Source organism: Protopterus annectens, chromosome 3.part0 (genome assembly GCF_019279795.1).
Source record: "Protopterus annectens isolate FY-2018-M chromosome 3.part0, PAN1.0, whole genome shotgun sequence".
NCBI classification, from domain to species: Eukaryota; Metazoa; Chordata; order Ceratodontiformes; family Protopteridae; genus Protopterus; species Protopterus annectens.
This window is the reverse complement of record NC_056731.1, coordinates 109,495,275-109,517,072: the sequence shown is the minus strand read 5'-3', so window position 1 is coordinate 109,517,072 and position 21,798 is coordinate 109,495,275. Positions and strand designations below refer to the sequence as shown.

Below are 21,798 nucleotides of genomic sequence, written 5' to 3'. Positions count from 1 at the left end.
TAGGGGGGAAGAGAATATTCATGTTCAGAAGAGGAATCAGAAGAAATAGAAACCTGATCTGAGGATTCATAGACAGTGTCTTGCCTAGGCCTCTTATCAGGAGGGGTATGGGAACCCCTGATCAAGGTAATCAAGTCTTCGGCCATTTTGAGCATCTGTTTTTTGGGCATAGAGGACTGTCCACGTGGCTCTTGAGTTTGTTTCCTTGCTTTAGAAGATGTTTTAGTCTTTGCCTATGAAGCTGAAGTCGTTTTAATGTAAAGATGTTTAGGTCTGAATACACCCTCAGAAGCTGGTACCTGCTCAGCGGTTCTGGACCCATCTGAGAGATTAGCGTCCGAGGCTCCAATACCTTGAGCATCCAGCGGCATAGCAGACGTCACGTGGGAGTCAGTAGCAGCTTGCGACTCTAAAGTAGTGGGTGTCAGGGGCTGCGAAAGTGCCTCACTGAGAACCGGCGACTGGCTTAGGAGAAGCTTTGTCGTCGGTTTTGGGCTTCGGTTGTTTTTCTCTTTTTCTTTGCGTTTTTTGTAAACTCCGGTAGTCGGATGGCTATCCGACGAAATTTCAGGGTAATTAAACTGACGTCCATAAAGTTTAAAGCAAAATCATACAGACGCTTAATAGTGCGTTGGTTAAATCTAGCACAAAACCAACAACCAGAAACGTTGTGATCAGGGCCTAGGCAAGGAATACAATAAGAATGAAAATCCTTATGAGGTATTTGCTTCCCACAAGAAATACAGTTATTAACTTTTTCTGACATCAGACTGGAGCAAGAAAAAAAGTTTCCCCAACGGGGTACTTAGCTTTATTGAAGGCTTTGTTTCTGAAACTCAAATACGAAAATCTCAGGAGTCGGCCGACTGGCACTTGCGAACTGCTTCTGCTTCGGGCACCACGCGGCAAGAAAGATGGAAGAAAATGGCGTCAGCTGCTTCTTTTATACCCCTGACAGCCTGACGTCAGGGAAGGGGCGACAGCAGCTGACACAGGACCCAAGACTTTGGAATTCAGGCCGGCTGAGGGCAACCTACCAGCAGGACTATCCAAATGTAATGACTACAACAGTGAAACACGAAGAACATTTGATAATGCGAGGTATCTTCTGCACAATTTTCTTATTGGGACATGCAGGTATGTCTCTTTCAGGTCTAAAGTCACCAGCCAAGCATTCTTGCCCAGCATGGGCAGAAGCTGCTACAAAGTCAGCATTTTGAATTTTGGAATGTCCAGGTAAGTGTTCAAAATCAATAAATCCAGTACTGGCCGCCAGGCCTTGTCCTTTTTGGGTACCAAGAACAGTCTTGAGTAAAAACCTTGTCCTATTTCCTGTTCTGGTACTGCCTGAATGGCCCCCATATCCATGAGGGACATAACCTGTTTCTGTGCCTCTGCCCATTGATTTTTTTGGCAGATCTGGCCAACCATCTGCCATTGGCAGAGTGTGGAAATGGAATCTGTATCCCTGTGATACAATGTTTAGTACCCACTTGTCCTGGGTTATTAACTGCCAATTTTGAGCAAAAAGTGCTAATTTTCCCCTATGGGTGCTGCCAAAAGGTAAGTGCTTGGTGAAGGCAGAGGGAAGTCATTGGGCTTGCTTTCTGTAGGTTTGCGCTTTATCTCCTCCAGATTTGGAGGTGGAAGCACCCCACTGCTTTGACCCATTGCGCCTGGTATCTGGAACCCTTAGGGCGTCTGGATTTGCCCCTTTGAGCTCTGTCTGACACAGGAAAGGACCAATTTTTGGTAGGCCAGTGTATACTGAATCTTGGTGGCTGCACTTGTAAGAAGTCTTCAACAGTTTGCATAGACTTAGCTTTGTCTTCCATTTTCTTTAAAACCTCTTCAGCCTTAATGCCAAACAGAGAATCATGCTGTAAAGGTGCATCTAGCAATTTAGCTTTAACATAATCATGTAAATTTGTTCCTTTAACCTCCTAATCACAGATCCAGTAACTGCGGCCCTGCAGGAGACCTCTAAGGAATCAAAACCACATTGCAAAGTATGCATTCCAACTTGTTCAGCTGCATGCAATAATTACTGCAATTCTTTATTTTCTGCACATTCTGAAATCAACATAATTTTCTGTTTCAGCAATGCATAACATGTTGTTGGTACTTAAGCATATGAAATTGGCAATTTAAGGCCCTGATTGCCAAGGTTGCAGATGTATAAACCTTTTTTTCCCCATCTGTCCAGTGCCCTTGAATCTCTGTCAGAGGGGATTGGATTTTTTTCTGTTGAGGCCTTAACTCCCTTTGGACCTTGTGAAATAGTTTCAGGATCAGCAGCAGGGTTTCTAAATAAAAATTTATGTGAGTCAGGGACCCTGTAATATCTGTCAGGCTTACTGGGAGCTGGAGGTAAGGAGTCAGGGGACAAGCTTGACTCCGAAAATACATCATCCACAATGTCTAAAACAGGGGGAATGGCTAAAGGCCTGTGCTGAGGGAGAAGAAGGAAATCCCTGAGCCTCTTTTTTGATTCTGAGAAGTCTTGACTCTCCCAGTGAAAATGCTCCCTCAAAGTATGCAAGGTTTCTCCAAATGAATAATCCTCAGGAGGAGATGCAGATGTAATAGACTCCTCGGCATCAGAATCTTCATAGGGAGGTATAGATAATTCCTGAACAGAAGAAATAGAAGCCTGATCTGAAGATTCATAATCAGTGTCTTGCCTAGGCCTCTTATCAGGAGGGGGATGGGTACCCCTGATCAAGGTAATAAGCTCTTCAGCCATTTTGATCATCTTTTTTTTAGGCATAGAGGCCTGTGCATATGGCTCATGCGTTGGTTTTTTAGTTTTAGAAGTTGCTTTTGTCTTTGGTTTTGCAGCTGTCGTCGGTTTGATATACAAATGTTGAGGTCTAAATACACCCTCAGAAGCCGGTGCCTGCTCAGCGGCTCCGGACCCTTCCGTGGGAGATGCATCCGTCGGTCCAATACCTTGAATATCTTGCAGCATGCTGGACTCCACATGGGTGTCGGTAGAGGCCTGCGACTCGACGGTAGCGGGTATCAGGGGCTGCGAAAGCGCCTGAGTACCGGCGACTGGCTTTGGAGAAGCTTCTTCACTGGTTTTGGATCTTGACCGCCTTTCTCTGTCCTTTTCTTTGCGTTTTTTATGTACTCTGGTAGTTGGATTGCTATCCGACGACATTTCTGGGTAGTTAAATCTGTTTCCAAAATACTTTGATGCAAAAATATACCAACACTTAATAGCGCGTTGGTTAAACCTAGCACAAAACCGACAGCCAGGCACGTTGTGATCAGGACCTAGGCAAGGAATATAGTATAAATGGAAATCCTTATGAGGTATTTGCTTCCCACAAGTGATAAAATTATTAACTTTTTCTGACATCGGTAAAAAGCAAGAAAAAAGTTTCCTCAACGGGGTACTTAGCTTTAGTGAAGACTTCGGTTCTGAAACTCAAACTGGAATATTTCAGTAGTCGGCCGACTGGCACTTGCGAAATGCTTCTGCTTCGGGCACCATGCGGCAAGAAAGACTAAAGAAAATGGCGTCGGCTGCATGTTTTATTCCCCTGACGACCTGACATCATGGAAGAGGAGACAGCAACCGACGCAGGACCCAAGACTTTGGAATTCAGGTCGACTGAGGACAACCTGCCAGCAGATTACCCAAATGTAACAACTGCAACAGTGAAACACGAAGAACATCTGTAAAAAGGGGAAGAATTTAAGTATGGCATGGATTGACTACAAAAAAGTATTTGACAGTATCCCACATTCATGGATAAAAGGAGTGCTTAAAAATGTATAAGATACACCCTACACTGATCAAATACATTACAGTGACCATGAAGCAGTGGCAGCCCACTTTGCAATTAAGCCATGATAAACGACAATTATCATCCCAGGGAAAAAATTCAAAGGGGTTATTCCAGGGTGACTCTGTCACCGCTGCTATTCTGTCTTACCCTTAACCTAGTAAGCGGTCTATTTAACTGCTTAGGCCATGGCTATAATTTGGCTCCTAGAAAACAACAGAAGTGTAAAGACTTCTCATCTTCTCTTTGTCAGTGACTTAAAACTGTTAAAACTGTATAGCTCATCAGATGAGGAACTGAAAGCACAACTGCAAGTTGTCAAAACAGATGGTATAAGAATGTCATTTGGTCTTGATAAATGTGCAAAAGCAACCTTTAAAGAAGGAAAACTGCAGCACCAAGAAAACATCAGTTTAGGACAAGAATGTGATATGTAAGAACTTGAGCATGAGGGAGTGTATAAATATTTTGGAATTGATGAAGGACCAACAATAAAACATGACCAAATGTGAATAAAATTTGGTAAGGAACAATTTAGAAGACTTAAATTAACCATGAAAACAGCACTGACATCTAGGAACAAAATTCAAGCTATAAACCAATCTGCCCTTCCTGTCCTAACTTACAGTTTTGGAGTGACTGACTGGCCCCAAAACGTGTTGGATAGACAGGAAAACAAGGATGATGCTTCATGCTCACCAAATGATTTATAAAAATGAGTGCATACCAAGATTACATATTCCCCATTCAGAAGGAGGGATGGGCCTCCTTGAAATTGATTACATGCATAGATCTGCAGTCGTGGGACTGCACAAATATCTGCTGACCTCACAAGACTCAAACATAGTTAAAGTTTTGAAACATGAGGAGAATAAATCTAAGAGGACTTCCCTGCTTCGTCTAGCAGAAGCATACTGGAGTCAAGCAGGAATGGAAATCAAACCAGAAGTAGATAAAAAAATCAGGCAGCAACTGAATATGTCAAAAAAAAAACAAAAACAAAAGAAAGAATATAAGGTGAAGGACCAGATGAAAAGGCAAGAAATGTGGAAAATGCATAAATATATTTACAAGTATAGAAACTTCTGGAAGAACCTCATGTTGATCAAGAAGAAACACAGGAATGGTTAAGGAGAGGTGAATTCAAGCCAAGAGATGAAAGTTTAATACTGGCGGCCTAAGATACTGGGCAACGTACACATTGGTTTACAAAGTCCATTGAACATGTGGGAGAAATAGACAAATGTAAGTTTTGTAAAACAGAAATAGAAACAGTTTCATCAGCAAAGATAGACAATGCGTTTCCCTCAAAACCTACATAATGTCAGAAAACTGAGGTATGCAGAGCGACCTCAGACCCAACCAATGTCTGTGTCTAGGTAACAGTGGTAGGTATGCCAGAAACCATGATGGCCTTCTGAGGGGTTGTGCTAGAGGGCATAGGCCTAGAAGTCACTGGACCAGGGGGCTGCAAAGGAGCCTCACCTGGGTTGTCAGTCAACTTCTGAACTGCAGACAGAGATTTATCAGAAATGTCAGCGTCCTTAATTTTTCTGTCTTTCCATTTCTTTGAACTGATGCTAGCAGAAGCTAGTGTTTGCGAAGACTTGGTGGTGGCAGTGGGCTGCAGCGCCACTGGGGAAACTAAAGCTGAGGACTCCATGGGTGGCTAATATCCTGGCCCTACATTTCATCATTTTTGCTTGTCACTGAGCACAGTCAGGACAATTAGAGACAGTGAGCTGAGGGTTTTAAATATTGTACACGGGGCTCAAAACCTGCACCATTAGTACCGCAAACCAATGAGTTATGTTTGAGCTAACTGGCCATATTCTTGATCTTTTTAAACATTAAATTAATAGAGGAAAACCCCCAAGGGGTTATTTATCTGACTAGAAGAAGGAGACACTCTGGGGAAAAAGAAAAGATGGGCAGACTGCTAGGGTGCTGAACATATGTGAAGCACATCAGACTGCATGGGTAGAAAGACCTGAAGATGGCCCAGAACACCATTCTTACACCCTGACATCCAGACGTTTTTTTTTTTTTTGACATCCTTCAGCTAGGGATGATGCAAAGCCTCTGGAAACTGAGCTAGTCACAGGTTTCTGCATGGCAGGAAGACCCAAGAATCAGTACTCTAACATCGACGGCGAAGAACAACCCCACTGACTAACGTCGTATTCCCTGCTATTCCTTTCCTGGGTGAATCAGAGGTGGCTACTTCGTGTAGCTACTGTTTATTTCTATTATCTCTCAACTTGTGGTCATTTAAATGTCCACCTATGTTCACAATACTACTCTTTATAAAGGCACAGACTTTAATGCCATTCACAGCAGGGGCATTTTTAATCATGTCCTTGATGTTAATTATGAAGAATCCCATGTTAAAGCTACTTTGTAAGTAAATGTATCACTTTTAGGTTCATTTTAAGGTTATTTTTTAAATTTGTTTCCTTACGGGAAAAACTTATCTTCACATTGTATAGATGGGAACGATGAAAATACACACTCCCTGACTGTCAGCTGTCATATTTATAAAACATTTTACAGTTTGAGAATTCTTCTGTATAGCCTGGTTCCTTTCAATCATTTAATGTGAACATATTAAAAGCCTCCATTAAAAACAATGTCTTTATTTTTGTAAAAAACAAAACTTGTGAATAAAGATAAAAAATACTAAAAGAATAAAACAGACCTTTGTCAGGTCAGATCACATTAAGAGTTATAGTACATATTAGTGCTTGAAATATCACCTAACCATATTAACAAATAATGCCAAAAAAAATTCCCAAATAACAAGATAAAACACTTTTTCACAGTCTAGACAAAATAGTCAATGACTTATCATGCATAACCTGCACTGTAAAACTGTATTATATAACATATAAATATTTTCTTGAAAACAGTGTTTTTATTAAAAAATAAACTCTACCATGGACATAGAAATGGGACATCAAAAATAGTAACAAATTTTAAGCAACAAAATACAATATATTCATATTCAAACTACATTCAATAAAACATTAAACTGCAAAACCTTATGTTTAAAAGGTTGTTCCTACCTTTTTTAAGGATACTGTATTTCTTACATACCAAAAAAACAAATATAGTTTAATTAAAAGGAAACCTTTTTCTTTAATGGGCAAACTCTTATGCTCCACTAATCCATGCATCCACATAATCACTCTCTCAAGCAGATGTCAAGATGCTCGAGCGGACTGTATTTAAAAAGAAACCGTTTGACTTTTTCTAGTTATAAGTGGATATCCAGCAGTCTAATTACAGTTATTTGTAAAGGTAGAGTAACAGCTATATGCAGATTTTTGAGTGTCTCTCTCTCTCTCTGTGTGTGTGTATATATATATATATATATATATATATATATATTTTTTTTTTCTCTTTTACTATCTGAATGTAGCAGATACTTGAGAATATCCCTTCTAGGACCACACACAACAGCTACAGTCCTTAAACTAGAAAAACACAATACTCTCACAATTGTATGTAGTACATATATGACCTCGAGAAAAAAATGAGATGTACACACATGCCATAAACTGAAATCTAAACAAATTAGCAATAAGAATATGGTGAAATTAAAATAAAATAAAAATTCTAAAAGCCAAAGCATGGATGAGCCTTCATTTTGTTCATAAAATACCACAAACTAGTTCCTTTCTCACACACACTGTCTCAGTAAACTGTACCCATTTCTCGTGGGGTGTACCTGCCTTGACTGTGAAGAAGTCACAAACTGTCCACAAAAAAAAAAAAAAACCTACAATTATTCTTCCCGCAGAAGTTCCCTCTCCACTCAAACATGCATTCAGACTGCTCCTCATAAGCCAGATCAATTAATTTTTAACTGTAGTAACAGTGGTCAGTCACTTTTACACAGAATGCCTCTCCCAAAGAATCACTACATTCTGACTCGGTATACTTATAATGTCTGAATGTCTGAACTGAAAGAAAGCATGCCACAGTAACATGTCTCAAGTACATATGCATATGTGTGCACACATATAGCCACTGATAAAATAGAATCACAATTGTTTTCTCACACACACACACACACACACACACACACACACACACACACACACACACACACACACCGCTTCACAACTAAAAGGATAACCATTTTCTGAATGGGGTAGACTTTAGATATCTGACTGTGATAAAGTGACAGGAAGTCAGGCCACACTTATGTATTTCAGCTTCTTTCATACACACTACTCCTGAATTGTCGGAATTAAATGCCAGAATCAAAACTGCCAATAGAAATATTAACAACCTCAGATTCACAGATCATTCCACTTTAATGGCTGAAAGTGGACAGGAGTTGTACAGCCTGTAGATGAAGGTGAAAGCAGAAATCACAAAAGTCAGTTTGCTGCTCAACATTAAAAAAATAACAGGATTGTGTCACCCAGCTCTACAAATTATTTGCAAATGGATGAGAAGTACTGGAGGTACTGACAGATTTTCTTTTCCTGTGCTCATATATATGCAGATGGAGACTATAGTCAAGAAATTAAAAGTTGGTTGCTTTTTAGAAGGAAAACTATGTTAAATTTGGATAACATATTAAAGAGCATAGGCATCAAAGTGCCAACAAAGGTCTGTATAATCATTTTTGAAGTAATAACACGACTATTAAGAGATGGGCTGTAAGTAGAGCTATGTGCTGGAAAACTGATGCTTCTGAACTGTGGGAATGGAGAAAACATTTCAGAATTCTATGGACTATAAGATCAAATCTATCAACACTACAGGAAATAAACCCAGACTATTCACTGGAAGATTTGATAGTAACACTAAAACTCAATTAATTTGGCCAAATAATATGCAAAGGCAGGACTCACTGCAGAAAGTACTAATCCAGGGGGAAAATTAAAATCAAAAGAATGGTGCAGCAGCTAAGATGGACAGACAGACAGACATAATTAATGAAGTAATGAATGACAGAAGATCGCCAATAAGCACTGTCTGCATCTAAGAAAATGAAGTCAATGCCTACCTTACAAAGTTACAAGCCCCAAGAATTAGACAGCCGTGACCACTTACAATGTGAAACAGAGAGAAGAGAGACTGCATGTTATGAACAGTCGTGTATCACTTTGGGGTTCTTTCTGGGGTTGTTTTTAATGTTACTTTAGGGTTATTTTGTTAGTACATTAATTTTATTACATTATTTCTAAAATGTTCCGAGGGTGGATTTTTTTTTTTTATTTATAGTAATTTTAAGATCATACAATTAAAAATAAAACATAAAAAGTAAGCTAACTTGGCATCCACCATTCTGGCATTTTCTGTAGGTGAAAAGATGAGCTATCACCCGCAGTAAAGGCATTACACTCCAAATGAATCTTGAAGTTGTTCAATTATAACTATGTATGCATGCGTCATGCCTCTTAACTGTTCAGATTTTTACCTCCTATTCTTGATCTGTTCATCTTAAAATTTGTTGTTTTCTGGCAAATGAGTGAGAACTGAAGTCGCTAAATAATAACAGACATTTAAGACTCAGGCCTCATATCCTTCAGAAAATGCATGCTAATGCATAACTTGTTATTCTAGACACTTTATAAGAGCAATATCTAAAGTATTTTCCTATTTTGGGGTTTTTGTCCCCAACCCATTATTTTTAGCTTTGTCTCAATTGTTTGTACCTAAAGGCTGAGAGGCATGATGTCTGTGTATGTTAGTCAGCAATTTTTTTCCAGTTAACAAAATATTCTACCACAGAGTAGCACAAACTCTTAAATAGGTTTTAACATGGTTTCTGTAGAGGGGCATAACCATTCTCCTTGCCCTGTTGTTACTGCTACTTTGAGATTCAATGTTTTTTCTTAAAAAACTTGACACTCGAACAAAAAAAAACGTTTGGTCAAACTGAACGTAAACATATATACATATTAAATGTACACTGTACTGCACCAATGAATTTAACAGAAAGCAATGCTGAAGTTTTCTGGACTGCTAATACTTTAATCAGATACAAAACAATTTTAAAAACATACACTTTGAAAGTAGCAAGCAACAAAATTTGATTTATGTAGATCAAATAAGCCTACCTTGCAGTGTACGCAAATTCCACTAGCTGTTCAATTATTTCAGGTTCTGCATCTTTAAGCTCCACTTCGAAAGACTTTGATTCAATCATGTTTGCTAAAGAAAACAAACCAGTCAATCTAAACATACTGAATATTCAGTTGAAGGAAGTGACAAAACAAAATATATAGTGCTTAATACTAGGAGTCTGTGAACTATAAAAGTACTAAGAAGATTCAAAAAAGAAACAACTGTATAAACACTGCCAATTACAGACTGAAGATGTACTCAACAGTAGCTTCTGCCTCATTATCACCAATGCCATTACGAAAAAGAAGGGCATGGGGAAATGCACCCCTCACTCCTTCTGCACAGGCAGAATCAAATACATACTTCAAAGGAAAAACTTCAAATATGCTACAACCCTGGGAAAAAAAAAAACAGGTATAAGATCAGTAGATAGCTTCATCGGGTAATCATTTTTTTAAGCACTTCCATGTGGCAAGATGGAATGAAGACAGACTCGCACACAGCTGTTGAACATATATTTTTAAATTAAGTGCTAAGGCAACAGCTCTGCCTTCTTCACGGTACCCCAGTTAGCAAGTGGTTAAAACAAAAAACTCCCAAATTCTACCACAAGACAAAGACATTCTGGAACACAGACCTATAGATAAAAAGACATGCTGTCAATGCCAAAGAAAGTACAGCTGTTCATAGGTTCATAGGTTTATACTAGGCTATCTGCCCTAAGGCATTTATAAGCCTAGCCCCAAGTTTTGTGGCTTACGCCACCCCTTATATGACAAAATACTGTACCCATTAGTTTGTTGTGCCTCTGTCCAGCAGTGACACAGAGATGATTCCCGGGGTAAACCTACAATCTCCCATCCACAGGTCAAGATTTCTCTTGAACAGAGCCAGCGAGGTGCTCTGCCTCACATGGACCGGGATTTTATTCCACAGCATAGGGAGTCTCTGAGTGATAAATCTATCCCTCCAGCACGTCCTATTTATATCCGTGCTAAGGTTTAAGTCACTTGCTCTAGTGGTTTTGGTGGATTTGGATTTTTTGAGGTGGAGCATGTCCATTAATTCCGGGTTGGACATGGCCTTGTATGTCAGGCACATGTCACCTCTGAGCAGACGGTATGCGACTGAATAGAGCTGGAGTTTCTTCAATCTGGCAGCATATGACAGATTTTGGAGTCCCTTTATCCTTTTGGTGAGGAACTTTTGGGGTCTCTCCAATTGCTGCAGATGTCGGGTGAGATACATCCCGAATGGGGCATTGTACTCGATCATTGGTCTGATAAGTGAAGAGTACAGGGAACAATGACCTCACTAGATCTGGATGTGAATCCTTCATGATCAGGTGGGCAATGTAGAAGGTCTTTCTAACCACTTTAGCAATGTGAGTGTCAAAAGAAAGGCCACTGTCAACCTGGGTCCCCAGGTCCCTGATAACCTCTTCTGTGCTTAGTGGATTGCCACCTATATGGTAGCTTGGGGTTACCTTGTTTTTCCCGAAGGGTATGACTATACATTTGTTGGCGTTTAACTTCAGGCCATGGCTCTGGCACCAGCTATCTGTTTCCGTGAGTCCCTTCTGAAGGATATCTGTGTCCGATGCACTTTCCACTATGGCCCAGTTTGCAGTCGTCTGCAAACTTTGTCAATAAAGTCCTCCCATGTTGGCCTGTACTTTTGAGAAGTAGATGCCGAACAATAGGGGGCCAAGGACCGAGCCCTGTGGGACACCACTTGTGACCGGCTTGGAGTCTGACATAGCGCCAGCAACTCTAACCCTGTGGGTTCTGTCCTTAAGCCAGTTTGCAACCCATCTTGTGACATATGGGTTTACATTTAAGCTGGTAAGTTTTTCTACAATACCCGAGTGGGGTATTGTGTCGAAAGCCTTTGCAAGGTCAAGGTAGGCTGTATGGACTGCCTTTCCCTCATCAATGGCCTTGGTGACTGTTTCGAAGAAGTCAACCAAGTTCAAAAGGCATGATCTGCCCTTGACGAAGCCAAACTGGGTCGGGTCCAATGTCTGCAAGTCCCCTATATCTTTGTTTATGAGCTCCATTATGATCCTCTCCATAGCTTTGCAGACTAGACTTGTTAAGCTTATGGGGCGGTAATTACCAGGGTCCGTAGAGGCACCGCCTTTGTGGAGTGGGACCACAGTTGCCGTACGCCACTCCTTGGGCACGTATCCTGTGGTAAGGCTGAGATTAAACAGCTGCAAACTTACCATAAAGAATAGTTGTGTAAGAACTTACTAGAACCTTAGGTGTCCTTCTCTTCCATGTTGCAGTATTCATAACCGTAGGGAGGTTGCTGCCTGCAGCACTGGACATCCGGCCAGTATACCAAAGTTTCAGAAGCAGGGGTACATACGACATTTGATGTCAGAACCATAAACAGACATTGGCTATAAAAAGTGACGTCTGCAAGTACCTACTTCAGAATGGACTGCTGCATGCAGTAGTACCCCTGGTAAGCAAGGAAGTGGGAAAGGGAGAATCTTTTCAGTGCCACATTGAGACTAGGCTAGACGGTGCCTCATGGAGGCATATGCCTGCTGAGGTATTACTGATGGAGAGAGAGAGAGAGAGAATGTCTCATCTGGTAGACCAACAGGTAAAGAGGGGATAGGAGGGTGGAACTGAATACTGCAACATGGAAGAGAAGGGCATCTAAGGCTATGGTAAGTTTTTACACAACTGTTATATGTCCTTCCATTCTCATGTTGCAGTATTCATAACTGTATAGAGAGTACCAAAGCTTTTAGGTATGAGCCTGGGAGGAAAGATGAGGTTCCTGGTCTATCCGCCCATGTAGGATAGATCTAGCAAATCCAGTTCTAGCTCGAGAAACCAAATCTAGTTTACAATGCCTGTTAAATGTATGGACTGATGACCAAGTAGCCGCTTCTAGGATAGAAGCGTAGTCTACCCCCCTGAAGAAGGCCATTGAAGAAGCAGCTGCCCTGGTGGAATGAGCTCTCACATTTTCAGTTAGAACTTTCCCATAAAGGGAGTAACATGCAGAGAGAGCCTTTGAAATCCATGAAGATATAGTCTGTTTTGAAACTGCCTTCCCCAAGACCCTTGGGTGAAAGGAGACAAACAGCTGGTCAGATATTCTAATGGGTTTGGTTTTGTCCAGGTAATACCCAAGTTATCTGTGGACATCTAAGGAATGCAGAATTCTTTCAGAGGAAATTTGAGGTTGAGGGAAGAACACAGGAACGTTAATGGTCTGATTCAAGGATAGCTCATTAACCACCTTAGGCATGAAGGAAGAGTTAGTCCTGAGGGAGACCCTGTCTTTATGGAAGATGAGGTAAGGAGGGATGGCCATCAGGACTTGAATTTCTGATACCCTCCTGGTGGATGTGAGGGCCCACCAGCAGTACTGTTTTCCAGGTACATAGCTTTAGTGGTGCTGACTGAGCTGGTTTAAATGGAGGTAAGGTGAGTTTTTTCAAGGACAAAGTTTAAGTCCCATGTAGGAGGAATTGGCTTATGGGGGGGGGGTCTGATGTTAAAGACCCCTTTCAAAAAGAGCTTAACCTCTAACCTGGATGCCAAAGGAAGTACCAAAGGAAACGGAAGAGTATGTTAGTCCTGAGTGTAGAAGCTCACACAAGTAAGAAAGGACCACTGGTACAGGAATGAGTAAGGGGTCCTGTTTTTTCTTTTGACACCACCTGGAGAATCTTTTACATTTTGCCACATAATTTCTCCTGGTACTATGTTTTCTGGCCTCCTGCAGGACATTGAGTACGTCCTCTGAGTATAGGTGTCTGAAGGGGATCACAACCCTATCACCCATAAAGTGAGTCTGAAATTGGTCACCTGAGGGTGTATTAGGGACTCCCATCTTGTGTGAGAAGGTCAAAATGGTGGGGTAACCTGTGGTAATTGCTCTTGGCTAAAAGGTGAAGGGGAAATCAATGCTGTCTTAGCCAAAAGAGAGTCACCAGCAGGATTTTTGGTTTGTCCCTCGGGATCTTTAATAGGACCTTCTGAATCAGTGTGAAGGGGAAAGGCATAAAGATACATCCCTGCTGAAGAGAAAGCAAAGGAGTCCACTTTCCAAGCCTGAGGATGTGGATCTCCTTGTACAAAACAGAGGCATCTGCCTGTTCTGGGAGGAGGCAAACAGATCTGCTTGAGGAATACCCCACTTGTGTATAAGATCCAGGAACACCTCTCTGCGAAGTATCCATTTGTGAGAAGGTGCAGAGATTCTGCTGAGAGTGTCCACCATTGCATTCTCTGCTGACGGAATGTACACTGCTTGCAAGTGGATATGGAGTGTTGATGCTGGTGACCAAATCTGTACGGCCAGGCTGCAAAGAGGGTAAGAACTTGTCCCCCCCTGCTTGTTTATGAACCACAAAACAGTCATATTGTCTGTGACTACTTTCAAGGTGCCTGGTAGGAGGACTTGTTGGAAGACCTGTAATGCTAGGTAAAGGGCCCTCATCTCTTTGATACTGAAGTGGTCCCTTTGCCTGAGTGGAGACCACTCTACCTGCACTTTGCTTAGTTCATGGTGGTATTGTAGAACTGCCCCCAGGTCTGAAGCATCTGTGAAGATTTGCTGTAAGAGTGGGAGTATCTGGAATGGTATTCCCTGATTGAGATTGATGGATGCAATCAACCATTCCAGTTCTTTTTTCAGGCATGGGAAGAAAGGGAGAGAGAGATCCAAAGCATGAGCATGTTGGTTCCAATGAGTCTTCAGTACCCACTGGAACTTTCTCATATGCAGCCTTGCCAGAGAGAGCATGGGTATCAAGGATGTCATGTGGCCCAGGGCTCTCATGAATTCTCTGGCTGACAACGTTTGAAGAGTGAGAAGATTTCTGAGGTAATGGGTGAGGTCTTTTACCTTCTGGCAGAGAATGAAGGCTGCCATCTTGTTGGTTCTTATCCTGCACCCTAAAAAGACTAGGTCTTGTGTAAGAGTCAGGTGTGACTTCTCTTGGTTCACAGTGAACCCAAAGTCTGCCAAGGATTTGGTCACCAGGTGTAGGTGATGGTAAAGGGTGTGATGGTCCTGGAGAAATATTAGTAGGTTGTCTAGGTATGGGAATATTTGAATACCGTGTTCTGCAGTGGGCAATCACCAGAGCTAGACACTTTGTGAACATCCTGGGACCTGTGGAAAGCCCAAAAGGTAATGCAGAAAATTGAAAATGCAAGGAACCTACTGAAAAATGTAGGAATTTCCTGTAGCAGGGGTGAATGGGAATATGCAGGTAGGTGTCCTTCAAATCCAGGGGTACCATAAAGGCCTAGTGGGGAATAAGGAGCAAGAGCAGATACAAGGTGAGCATTTTGAAGGTGTGAAGCTTGAGAAAAAGGTTGAGTATGGACAAGTCCAGAATTTGTCTCCAAGGAACATCTTTTCTTGGGACCAAAAACATTCTTGAGTAAAATCCCTTGTTTAACTGCTGTGGAGGTACCCATTCTATGGTGCCCTGAGCTTGTACTTGATCCGGAATAGAAGGAAAAAGATGAAGGTGGCTTGAAGGAGGTTGGGTATCCCCTGCAAGGGGGGGGGGGGTAGTGTCCACCAAGTCATAAAGTAACCTTTTTGAATGATGGAGAGGACCCAGGCCCCTGAGGTGATCTTCCAAGAGGAGGGTAGGGAGAGGGTGAGGCGTAGGGACAGGGGGTGGAGGAAGGCAGTGGGTTTGAGTCACAGTGAAGGGGTTCTTTCTTGGTCAGGCTGCCTCCAAAAGGAAGTGGTGTTAGCGGAGGAAGGAGGTCTAGGAGTGGAATGCTTCCCAGGTTGCCTCTGTCCCTTAGCCTGTGATGGAGCAGAAGGAGATGACTGTCTCCTAACAAAGGCTGTCCTTTGAGGGCAGTTCCTATGGTACCTAGGGATAGGTGAAATAAGTAAATGTTTTAAATTTTGCAACTCCTTTCCCTTTTCTTGTACGGATTTGAGGAGTTCTGCAGAAGCTTCATGGAAAAGGGCCTTATTATCTAGTGGTGCATCCAACAACTTTAGTGGTGCATCCAACAACTTGGTTTGCATTTCCACAGGAAGGGGTTGGAGCCTCACCCAGGAGTACCTCCTCAGGACTGAGCCTGAAGCTGCAGATTTTGAAGAGGCCTCTACCGCATCATAACTGGACTTAATAGAGTGCCTAGTCACCTATGATGCGGTGGAGAGTTGGGAGTTAAGTTGGGTCTTAGCAGGTGAGTCTGGTACATCAGGTATGAGAGCTGAAGCCTTAGAGAGGGTGTCCAAAAAAAACCCGGCCATATGGGTTTGGTAATTTAGGGGTCTGATGGCAAGTGTGGAAGAGGTATAGACCTTTTTTCCTAGCCTATCCATAAACTTGCTGTCCTTGTCAGTGGAGAATAGAGAGATTGAAGGAAGCTGTCTAGAGGAATTGTCAGCTGAGACTGCTATGACTGTGTATTGTGTATCCTGAGGGACTTTATAGAACCTGTCTGGAAGTTGGGGGCTGAGTGTCAGGGGCCTGTGAAGCAGCCAAAAATGCATCTTGAAAAGCCGGAAGCAATGGACTGCAGATGGGGTGGGCTGATCCATTTGTAATAATTCAAAATACCTTGTTTGTTTCTGAAACATCTGAGGCCTGCCACTTGAAGTGTTCTCTCATGAGACAGATGGTATCTCCAAAAGAAAATTATTCCCCTGGAGATTCAGGGCTGATTGAGTCCTCTTCCTCAGGGGTAATGAAGTCCTTGGGGGATTCAATTTGAGAGCAGTAAGTAAGGGAATCTTCAGAGGAGGAGTATTCTTCCTCTGATTCTTCAAAGGCCTGCACTGGAGAAGTAGCAGATTGAGGGACCTGCGACTGGAGGGCCTGGAATGCCCTGAAAAGGGTTTGGGAAAAAACTTCCCATCCAGATGCAGGTTGCTTTTCTATATGTTTTGATTTCTGTTTCCTCTTTAGAGGAGTTGGAGGATGGATCGATTTAAAGGCCAACATCTGGGAGGATGGCAGAGCATAAGTAGGCCCTTCCAACACCATGAGCCGTGGTTTCCCCTCGCCATCAAGAGCTGATGGCTGATCTACTTCAGAGGACATACTCAGCATTTCCACCGAACCGGCTTCCATCACAGTCCTCGATTCTAGCTGAGAAATAGACGTTCGATGGGACCTTGGGCTAACGTGCCTTGAGAGTCTCACAGGACTCCTGCGGTGCAGCATGGGTGTCGGGCCTAATTTTTATGGCCTTCTTCCAAGGCGGCTCGTTGGAAGTACCTACCCCACCCTCCATACCCAACGCTAGATGCCAGAGTCTCTGGTTCTCTAGATAAAGTTTTAATGCAGCCAGGTGGCTGCAAAGTGTTTTAGGCACAAACAATTTACAAATGTCGCAAGATGTATGGTCGTGGGCCTCCCCTAAACAGAATAAGCACTTATCATGCGTGTCCTTGCATGGAATTTGTCTTCCACAAGTATACTTCCCTTTTCTAGTTGACATGCATGTCTGAAAAGCTAAGGAATAGATAACAAAAAAAAAAAAACAAAGGGTACTTATCTGCAGTGGATGGTTGAGTCAAATGAGCAAACTGCTTCCTGAAACTGGCGAACTGAGGTTCAAAGATCACAGCGACAGAAACGTTTTGAAGTGGGTACGTGCAGACGTCACTTTTATAGCCAACGTTGGTTTATGGTTCTGACATCAAACGCTGCACGTGCCCCTGCTCCTAAGACTTTGGTATACTGGCCGGATGTCCAGTGCTTCAGGCAGCAACCTCCTATTCTCATGTTGCAGTATTCATAACTGTAGGGAGGTTTCTGCCTGCAGCACCAGACATCTGGCCAGTATACCGAAGTCTTAGGAGCATGGGTACATGCAACGTTTGATATCAGAGCCATAAGGGCTGTTTATGTACACCACCACTGTGGTGTTGTCTGTAATCACATGCAGAGGTCCAGTAGACCACAGATAGCTGGCACAGATCACAGCTAACAACTCTTTCATATTTATGTGATTTGGCCTATTTGTTTTGTTCCAAAGGCCCTGCATTTTTACCCCATTAAACAGCACCTCAAGCAAAATCTGATGCATCAATTGTAACAGACTGAGAAAAGTCAAGAGAAAATGGGAGACCTGGATTCAGGTCAATCTGTTCTCTCTAACCAAGCAGTCCTTTCTTCAGAAAACTCAAGATCAATTTTGAAAATTTTAGAGGGTAAGAATGTTCTCTCCACATAGTTTTTGAAAAACATTGGATTTTTCCAAGTGTAACCTGGCAAGAGTCTTCATGAGAACCACAGATGCTATAAAACAGTAGATTCCTGAGATAAACTCTTGTCGAAATCCGAGACTGTCTGCAGAAATTCAGGAAGACTCAAGATACAAGTCTACCTTCTCTTAAATTAGGAATGCCTTTTGCAAGGAAATATCTAGAAGACATCCTAGAAAAAAGTACAGCTGTGTACACTTACCATAAATGTAGATGTTCGAGTGTATTCACTGTTGCAGTCATCACATTTGGGTTTATCCCTGCCAGGGTAGCCCTCAGCCGGCCCGAATACCAGAGGCTTAGTATTTCTGCGTCGGTTGCTGAAGCTTCAGGACTGACGTCAGGTCGTCAGTAGTATAAAGTAAGGCAGCCGACACCATTACATCAGTTTTTCTTTCCCTGTCAGGAGCACCCAACTGAGAGCCAGGAACCCCACCAGTAGAAAGCAAATACCATAATGTCCCTTGTAAGGAGAGAGAAGAAAGAAGAGGGGGATAGAGGGAGGGAAAAGTACAGTTTTGTACCTACCATAAATGTAGATGTTCGAGTGCTCATACAGCTGCAGTCATAACCGATGGGTTATCCTGCCGTCAGGCGGGTCCTCGGTCGGCCGAATTCCAAAGTCTAGGTCCGGCGTCGGTTGTCGTCGCTTTCTCCTTGACGTCAGTGCGGCAGGGGTATAAAAGAGGCAGCCGACGTCATTTTCTTCAGTTTTTCTTGCCCCAGATGTCAGGTGCCCCCAGAAGGAAGGCAAACATAATGTTATGCAAAAGTGCAATGTTGATAAATCAACAACAGTACTTGCAAGCAAATACACCATAAAAGAATACCCCCAAAAAGTTATATGAAAAGGGTTTGTCATAAGGCCTGTCCTAAGAGGGGTTGGAGTGAGGGAAACCTGGACTGCAGCTGTATGAGCACTCTAACATCTACATTTATGGTAGGTACAAAACTGTACTATGTTCATCTTGCATACAGCTGCAGTCATAACAGATGGGTAGAATCCCAAAGCTAAGTAAGGGTGGTAGGCACTAAGTGGAACTAGGAGGGGCTAGGATGCCCTGCAGGACTGCTGTGGCAAAGCCCGCTCTAGATTTAGAGTATAGTGGGAGGTGATAGTGCTTGGAGAAAGTGTGCACTGAACTCCAGGTGGCTGCTTCCAAAATATCCTTGGTAGGGACCCCCCTGAAGAAGGCTGCAGAGGTAGCTGTGGCTCTGGTGGAGTGGGATCTGATGCATGCAGGCACAGTTTTTCCATGAAATGAGTAACAAAAGCGTATGCAGTGGGCTATCCATTTTGAAATTGTCCGTTTGGAAATAGCCTTTCCTTGAGCACCTGCAGCATAGGACACAAAGAGTTGCTCAGATTTCCTGAATGGCTTTGTCCTGTCCAAATAATAACGAAGTTGTCTGTGAATGTCCAAGGAATGTAGTAGTCTTTCCCCTTTGTTTTGTGGATTAGGATAAAAGGTAGGTAAGTGGATACTCTGATTCAAAGCTACACTGGATACTACCTTTGGCATAAAGGTAGGGTTAGTTCATAAGGAAACTCTGTCCTGATGGAAAATGATGAATGGTTGCACAGCCATGAGGGCCTGTAGCTCCGAAACCCTGCGAGCTAAGGTGATAGCCAGAAGAAAGGCTGTTTTCCATGACAAGTACTGTAACTCTGATGAAGAAGCTGGCTCTAAGGGAGGAAGGGTCAGCTTTTCCAATACGAAGTTGAGGTCCCAAGCAGGAACTGGTAGTTTCCTTGGGGATTTTATATTCTTTGCCCCTCTGAGGAACTGCCTTAAGAGAAGATGAGAGAATAAAGGAGGATCTGCGTTGTATTGTGCAGAAATGGCTGAAGCGTGGATCTTGATGGAGGAGAAGGAAAGTCCATTGTTTAACATCTCCGCTAGGTACTGTAAAATTTGAGGTATATTTATTACCCAAGGATTCTGTCCCTTCTTTTGATTCCAGGCACAAAATCGTTTCCATTTGGCAGAGTAGGCCTTTCTAGTAGAAGGTCTTCTGGCCTCCAAGATGACATCCTGCACCTCCTTGGAGAAGAGAAACTGTTGGGAAATCAAGGAATTCTCCATGCAGCTAGATTTAGAGTTCTGAGATGGCTGTGAAGAGTTTTGTAGTTGTGCTGGGACAACAGAAGAGAGACTAGAGGTAGGATCCATGGTGGGGAATGTGTCAGGCTCTTCAGGAGCGGATACCAGTGTTGCCTTGGCCAGTCTGGAGCAATGAGAATCATTTTCGGCCTCTCTGCTCTGGCTTTTAATAGGACTTTGGGCAGCAAAGGAAGAGGCGGGAAGGCATAGACTGTCAATGTTGCCCAATTGAAGGAAAGTGCGTCCACTTTCCAGGCCTGTGGATGATAGGTCCTTGAACAAAATTTTTTCAACTGCCAATTTCTGTGGGTAGCAAAGAGATCTATGTCTGGCTGTCCCCATGCCTGAGTTATCTTTGTGAAAATTCGAGGATGCAACTTCCATTCGTGTGGATCTGTCATATTTCTGCTTAGGTTGTCTGCCAGTGTGTTTTCCTTCCCTGAAAGGAATTGTGCCTGTAGTTGAATTTTCAATTCCAGTGCTGTGTTCCATAGGTTCATGGCTTGCCTGCACAGGGGGTATGAATGAGTTCCCCTGGTTTGTTTATGTACCACATCACTGTGGTGGTGTCTGTCCTTATCAATAGCTGGCCAGGATGCAGTAGGTCTTTGAAGGTCATAATAGCCTTTTGCACGGCTAGCATTTCCTTTTGGTTGATGTGAAGGAGCTTCTCTTTTCGTGCCCATTTTCCCTGAATGCACTGATTTGTCATGTGTGCTCCCCAGGCGTAGTCAGAGGCATCTGTTGTGATGATTTGAGTTGCTTGAGGTACACAGAAAGGAAGACCTGTGTTTCTTTGGCAAGCGTGAGCCCACCACATAAATTCCTTTTGAAGGCATGGAATGAGTGGTATAATTGCTTCCAAGCTGTGGCTGTGCTGAGACCATAAGTTTTTTAGGTACCATTGAAGTTTCCTCATATGCAGCTTTGCACATGGGATTAGTAGGATGCAAGACGCCATGAATCCCAGAGCCTGCAGGACTTTCCTTGCAGTTAGCCTGGCGTAAGTTGCCATTTTTCTGAAGTATTGAGACAGTTGCCCTTGCTTGTCTGGCGTGAGGTAGGCCATCTGGGTGGTTGTATCCGAGCTGGCACCCAGGAAAATTATTTGTTGAGAGGGTATTAGTTTTGATTTCTTTTTGTTGACTGTGTATCCCAGGAAGTTCAACAGTTTTATTACAAACGCCAGGTGCTGCAGTAGTATGTCCTTGCTGTCCGCTTGGATCAGGCAGTCGTCCAGATATGGGTAGATTTGTATCCCTTGTAGTCTGCAGAAGGCGATTACTGATGCCAGGCATTTCATAAACACTCTGGGCACAGTAGATAAGCCAAAGGGCAATGCAGAGAATTGGTAATGGGTTGAACCTGCAAGAAATCTAAGGTATCTTCTGCAATCTTGTCTGATAGGGACACGCAGGTATGCCTCCTTGAGGTCCAGTGTTACCAGCCAAGACTCCTTGCCCAGCATGGGAAGAAGCTGCTGTAATGTGAGCATCTTGAATTTTGGCACCTGTAGATATGCGTTTAGGATGGATACGTCTAAGATAGGTCTCCAATCTTTGTCTTTCCTTGGTACCAGGAAT

General features: G+C 42.8%; 1 protein-coding gene across 1 annotated transcript in view; it reads right to left on the bottom strand.

Annotated features, from left to right (window-relative positions):
• KLHL7 (kelch like family member 7) overlaps nt 1–21,798 on the bottom strand; it is a 1,243,755-nt gene that overhangs the window by 1,051,240 nt on the left and 170,717 nt on the right. Inside the window, exon 3 of the mRNA XM_044064614.1 lies at nt 9,878–9,971. Within this exon, the coding sequence (XP_043920549.1) occupies nt 9,878–9,971 (94 nt within the window). The remainder of the gene's footprint in view (nt 1–9,877; nt 9,972–21,798) is intronic.